Here is a 6,252-nt window from a genome sequence, read left to right on the forward strand (position 1 = left end):
GCTTCTGGAAGTGAATCGACCTTTAGCAGAGAGAGAGAGTGACAGAGAGACAGAGAGAGAGAGAGAGAGAGAGAGAGAGAGAGAGAGAGAGAGACCATCCTCTCCTCCTCTCCACTCCAATGTTAACCTCAGATGTCGGTAAAATGGTAAATAGTGCATTTATATAGCGCTTTTATCGAAAGCGCTTTACATAGATTGTGCATTACATTCACCCATTCACACGGCGGAGGAAACCATGCAAGGCACCAACCTGCTCATCGGGGAGCAATTAGGGGTTCAGCGTCTTGCTGAAGGACACTTCGACACTAACTCTGGGGGAGCCCCCCAGCCCGGGATCAAACTGGGAACCTTGCGGTTTTCACCCGGCCATTCTACCCTTGAGCCACTGCCACCCCTCCGTAGCCACTTGAATGCTAGCATCCATATACTGGTGTGAACATTCTGCGAATTCACGTGTTGTGAGCTTGTAGATCGCCAATTTTTGGTGAAAAGATTTGGTGTAGAGGGAAAAAAAGGATTGGACCAAGGACAGACCTCAAGGGAACCCCGGTCAATGATGGATATAGGGTTTAAGAGGCCTGTTACTGTGTTTGTTCATGAGTATAGTGCATACAGTATCTGAGTGGATTTGGAGGGTTTTGATTGAGAACATACTGTACAGTGAGACTATGCACACATGTGCATTAGAGATTTTCCGTGGGGCCCAGCAGCTAGATTGGAGGATTTCCATAATGTTTCCCTCTGAGCTGCTGTGGAGTTGTCCTAAAATCAGGGTTCACAGAGAGAGAGCAAGAGCGAGAGAGGCGAGTGGAAAGAGGGAATATCAGTGATGGAGAAGTACTCCTTTCTTTTTTGTCGGTAAAAATAGCAATACCAGAATATGAAAATGCTCAAACAAACTAAAACAATGTCTCTTAAATAACAAATACTGTGTCATTTTAAAAAACATGATTCTTTTCAATATTAAAGACGGGGTGCCGTGATTTTCAGTGATTCCCCCCCGCCCCACCTAAAACATGATCATCAGGTATTATGGTTATACTAGGAGGAAGATTTTTTTCAAAAAAGTGTACAGAAAGTGTTAAAATTATGTTTTTATGTGGACACGCCTTCATCAAGTAGACTATACCTGGTTCTCACCTTAGCACCTCCCACCTGAACCAGTCCCTCCGCCTACTGTCCTAGTCCCTCCTCCTCCTCATGCCCACACCTGTTGTGTTATGATAATGAGGGGGAGGGTATATTTCTACTGCGTCATTAAAGCGCTGTTTTTCTATTGGCACGTTTGACCCTCAAGGTTTCAGCCTCCAGGTAGAAACTCAAAATAGTCAGAGAAGACATAAAACACCATAAAAACACCACCAGGGGGCTTAATGAAGTTCTATCAACCTCTTAGACACATGAAAAAGTGCAAAACCATGGCACCACCTTTTTAATGTTATACTAAATAAGAAAAAGAGGTTGCGCATCAACAATGGGGTTTCTCAGTGGAGTGCTAGACCCACAATCTAGTACACACATCAAAAGTAGGAATTTAAAAAATCCCAGAAAGGTAGCACATCCAAAATTTCAAATCAATGGAGGACAAAGTACTCACATTTCTTTTTTTATTGACACACACCAATAAACGAACGCTTACGCGTTTCGGCTATGAGCCTTCATCAGAGTATATTAATGTTATACTACAAGTAAGACGCGCGAACGCTGGAAGCGAACGCAGTTCTATATTTCAGCCACACTGTAGTAGTGAACTCTGGCGCACTCTGGCGGCTGCACACAGGTAGTGCAGCTGCTATATTTCAGTCACGGAGTTTTGAGTCACATGGGGGCGTGAGCCAATGAGAGCGTGAGTCACATGGGGGCGCGGCTGCACACATACACAAGCCGAGCCGAGTTACATAGTAGGCTCCACTTGGGCGGAGGCCTCCTTCCGCGTTCGCAATCATGACATCACTTCCCCTGGGTCACAGAATTGTTTTTCCAATTATTTTTTTTCTCCAACATCACGTCATATAAGCTCTGTCAAAAATAGAGAAAATGAGGTTGGCAATTGTACTCATATGGATATAAAGCATCAACTGACGGTGGAAAGGATCTAATTTATCCAAAGAAATAAAAAGTTGGGTCGCCTACAGATCGACGACAATTCTCAGGCAAGTTAAAAATAAATAAAATGAAAGTCTGAAAGTTGTGATGTTGAAAGCTGTTAAAATATATATCTTATGTTTTAAAATGATTGGCAACGGAACTCCCTGCTTAATTCAGTTCCCCCAGTGACACCGAGCGACATTCACTCTTCCCAGAGATAAGCTAAGATTGGCTTCCAAAGTTTGCAGGAGTGTTCCGTTTTGAACAAAATGCCTCAAATCATGAACACAGCGTGCAATTTCCGTGAAATTCTGCATGCACATTCCCACTAGGCCGAGGAAGAAATGCCACTTGAAAATGTTCAAATGAGCCTTATGGTGGCTGTAAAGAACACTCAGTGCATACTTGCCAGCATTAGCCATAGATGGATACCGCCGCAAGGTGGACCATGGCAGGATGCCCGGAGACCTATATAAGGGGATGAATGACCTATTCAGTCCTGACCCTTAGTGACCTATTCGATCCCAACCCTCCCATATATGGAGATACCATAGATGGAGAACCAACCTACCCAAGTCTGACATCATAGAATCTCTCCTAGACCTCTATGCATGGAGATAACTAACATACCTTAGCTCTGACATCAGAGAACCCCTCCTGGAACTCCATATATGGAGCTAACCGAAACGTCCAGGACTGACATCATAGTCCCAGGTTTGGGCATAACTGACATACAGTAGCCCGCTCCATATATGGATATGACTGACACTAACTGACATCACCGTAGTGACTCCAGGGCCGCAGTATAAAGGCAACGGAACTCCCTGCTTAATTCAGTTCCCTCAGCGACACCGAGCGACATTCATTCTTCCCAGAGAGATAAGCATCAGACAACCCATCAGGAGTTGGTTTTCACAGCCTAAGCCTTACATATCAGCATCGTGCCTCTCAGAGCCACCATGGTGTCCCATAAGGAGTTTGCGGGCGCTGGGAAGGAGCCAGGTCTGCAGGTGTGGCGTATTGAGAACATGGACCTGAAACCGGTTCCTAAGGCGGTGTACGGCAACTTCTACACTGGAGATGCCTACGTACTGCTCTACACCACCCCAGCACCTGCCCACTACATCCACATGTGGTTGGGGGATGAGTGCTCTCAGGATGAGAGTGGGGCAGCTGCCATATTTGCCATGCAGCTGGATGATTTTCTTGGTGGTGGGCCAATGCAGTTCAGGGAGGTCCAAAACAATGAATCCATTACCTTCGTGGGGTACTTCAAATCAGGCATCAAGTACCAGAAAGGAGGAGTGGCATCTGGTTTCCAGCATGTGGTGACCAATGACATGAGTGTGAAGAGGCTCCTGCACATCAAGGGACGGAGGGCCATCAGGGCCACGGAGGTGGACCTGTCCTGGGGCAGCTTCAACCAGGGGGACTGCTTCATAGTTGACCTGGGAAAGGACATCTACCAGTGGTGTGGCAGTGAGTGTAACCGTTTCGAGAGGCTCAAGGCCTCCCAAGTGGCCATTGACATCAGAGACAATGAGAGGAATGGAAGAGCCAAACTACACTTGGTCGACGACGGCGCAGAGCCACAGGCGATCATAGAAGCTCTGGGACCCAAACCCAGCCTTGCCCCCGGTACCTCAGACGACGAGAAGGTGGACACCTCCAACAGGAAGAAGGGGGTTCTCTACATGATCTCTGATGCTTCTGGTTCTATGAAGACCTCAGTAGTGGCCCAGTCCAGTCCATTCAAACGGGCCATGCTCGCTCCTGAAGAGTGCTACATCCTGGACAACGGGGTGGACAAGAATGTGTTTGTTTGGAAAGGTCCTAAAGCCAACACATCAGAACGTAAAGCTGCCATGTCAGCCGCCCAGCAGTTCATCAAGGAGAATGGATATTCTCATAAGACCCAGATCCAAGTGCTGCCTGCAGGGGCTGAGACCACACTGTTCAAGCAGTTCTTTGGTGACTGGAAGGACAAGGACGAGACCACGGGCCACACAAAGGCCTACACCATCGGCCACATAGCGAAGGTGGAGCAGGTGCCCTTCGATGCCTCCACCCTACACTCTGACAAAGCCATGGCTGCACAGCACGGTATGGTGGACGATGGGAAGGGCAAGGTTCAGATCTGGCGTGTGGAAGGTGATAAGGTGCCTGTGGAGGCCTCCTCTTATGGACACTTCTATGGTGGAGACTGTTACCTTATCCTCTATAGCTACAGGCAGGGAGGCCGTGAGCAGCACATCATATACACCTGGCAGGGACTTAAATGCACCCAGGATGAGTTGGCTGCCTCAGCCTTCAAGACAGTGGAGCTGGATGACTCAATGGGAGGATCCCCAGTTCAGGTGAGAGTGACCCAGGGCCAGGAGCCCCCCCACCTGATGAGTCTGTTCCAGGGCAAACCCATGGTCATCCACAGTGGTGGGACGTCACGCAAGGGTGGCCAGACCAAGGTGGGCAGCACACGCCTCTTCCACATCCGCCAGAGCTCCTCTAACGCCACACGGGCTGTGGAGGTGGAGCCCTCTGCTTCCAGTCTCAACAGCAACGACGGGTTTGTGCTCAAAGCTCCCGATGCCATGTTTGTGTGGCGCGGTGCAGGGGCCAGCGACGAGGAGATGGTCGCTGCCAAGCATGTGGTGGGCTTCCTGGGGGGCAGCAGCAGCGACGTGTCAGAGGGCAAGGAGCCAGCTGGTTTTTGGTCTGCCCTGGGTGGTAAGAAGGACTACCAAACCTCCAAGAGTCTGCGCAACATGGTTAAACCCCCACGTCTGTTTGGCTGCTCCAACAAAACCGGACGGCTCATGGTGGAGGAGGTACCAGGGGACTTCACTCAGTCAGACCTGGCTACTGATGATGTCATGCTCCTGGACACCTGGGACCAGATCTTCCTTTGGGTTGGCAAAGAGGCTAATACAGAGGAAAGGACTGGGGCTCCCAAAATCGCAAAAGAATACGTGGACTCAGACCCATCTGGCCGTAGAGGGCTGCCCATCTCCACCATTAAACAGGGGGACGAACCCCCAACGTTCACTGGCTGGTTCCAGGCGTGGGATGCCAAGATGTGGGAGACAGACCTACTGGACAGAATCTGTGCACGTTTCCAATGAACACCAAACATCCAGGCGGTTGAAACACAGCGATAACGTAACTTATAAAAAGGGGTTGTGTTGGATGACCTGCAGTATCTCAAGCAAGTTCAGAAATCTCTGCATGTTGATCATCATTCCATACTGAAATGAACAGAATCCATTGCCTTCCTGTAAGGTAGATAAATCAATAAAAATTAATCGATGGCAAGCTTTGGAAAAGTGGCAGTGTATGTGAAGTATACATGACATGTTGTCTATGGAACTCCCAAGGGGTCCTTGAGGCGGCTCCAGGGGTCATCCGCTAAATAGTTAGGAATCAAATGGAACGTATAGGTCAAATTAACCCTGTAGTGGCACTCCGTCTAAAATCTTCAAAAAATTTATCATTTGGTGGAGTAGACCTCTTGAAAACACAAAAAAGTATTTGTACGCGAACGACAAGACAAAGTAACTTTTCTTAAAAAGGTTTTACCTAGAAAAACATAAAAGGTTACAGGGTCAAATGTACTGTACGGTCAAAAAACTGTGTTGCTTCCTTCAGTGTCTGACTCCAACTAAACCAAAGGACTGTTTGACATCGTCAAAGCTATACAACAGGTGCATCAAACTAGACTAATTAGGCCCTAATCAAACATCAGACAGATTAACAGGTCAGGTCAGCCAGACCTTTTTAGACACACCTGATACTTGTGAAGCATAATCAAATGTAATCAGATTACCAGCAAAAGCTTTTTTTTAACGTTTTAGCATAAACTGTTCTTAATCTTCAACATAAATTAACTCAAAATAAAACAATGACAATTGGCTCCTACAAATCCTTTCGGGTCCATTTGGTTACATTTGGACACTCTCAAAGTTAAAGTGAAATTAAAAAAGGGGTTTAAGGACAATAGCAGTGTGATTGCATGTTTGGCCCCCAGACCCTATGTTGAGAACCAGTGCTTTAACCAAGGAAACCGATAATAAAAAAAAAACATTCCTTGAGGGCCCCTGACAACCACCCAATTCCTTGAGGGCCCCTCACAACCACTTGGAATCTCCCAAACTTGTCAGCTCTAAT

General features: G+C 47.5%; 1 protein-coding gene across 1 annotated transcript; it reads left to right on the forward strand.

The window, feature by feature from the left end:
• Nucleotides 1-3,041: 3,041 nt before the first annotated feature.
• Nucleotides 3,042-5,210, forward strand: LOC311039533 (gelsolin-like; the record flags this gene model as incomplete). The annotated part of the gene is made up of 1 exon (XM_084049469.1): nt 3,042-5,210. Exon 1 carries the CDS (start codon nt 3,048-3,050, stop codon nt 5,208-5,210), a length of 2,163 nt encoding a protein of 720 aa, XP_083905595.1. The 5' UTR covers nt 3,042-3,047.
• Between the last annotated feature and the right edge of the window lie 1,042 nt (nt 5,211-6,252).

Source organism: Gymnoscopelus microlampas, assembly GCF_963454915.1.
Source record: "Gymnoscopelus microlampas genome assembly, chromosome: 23".
Classification (NCBI taxonomy): domain Eukaryota; kingdom Metazoa; phylum Chordata; class Actinopteri; order Myctophiformes; family Myctophidae; genus Gymnoscopelus; species Gymnoscopelus microlampas.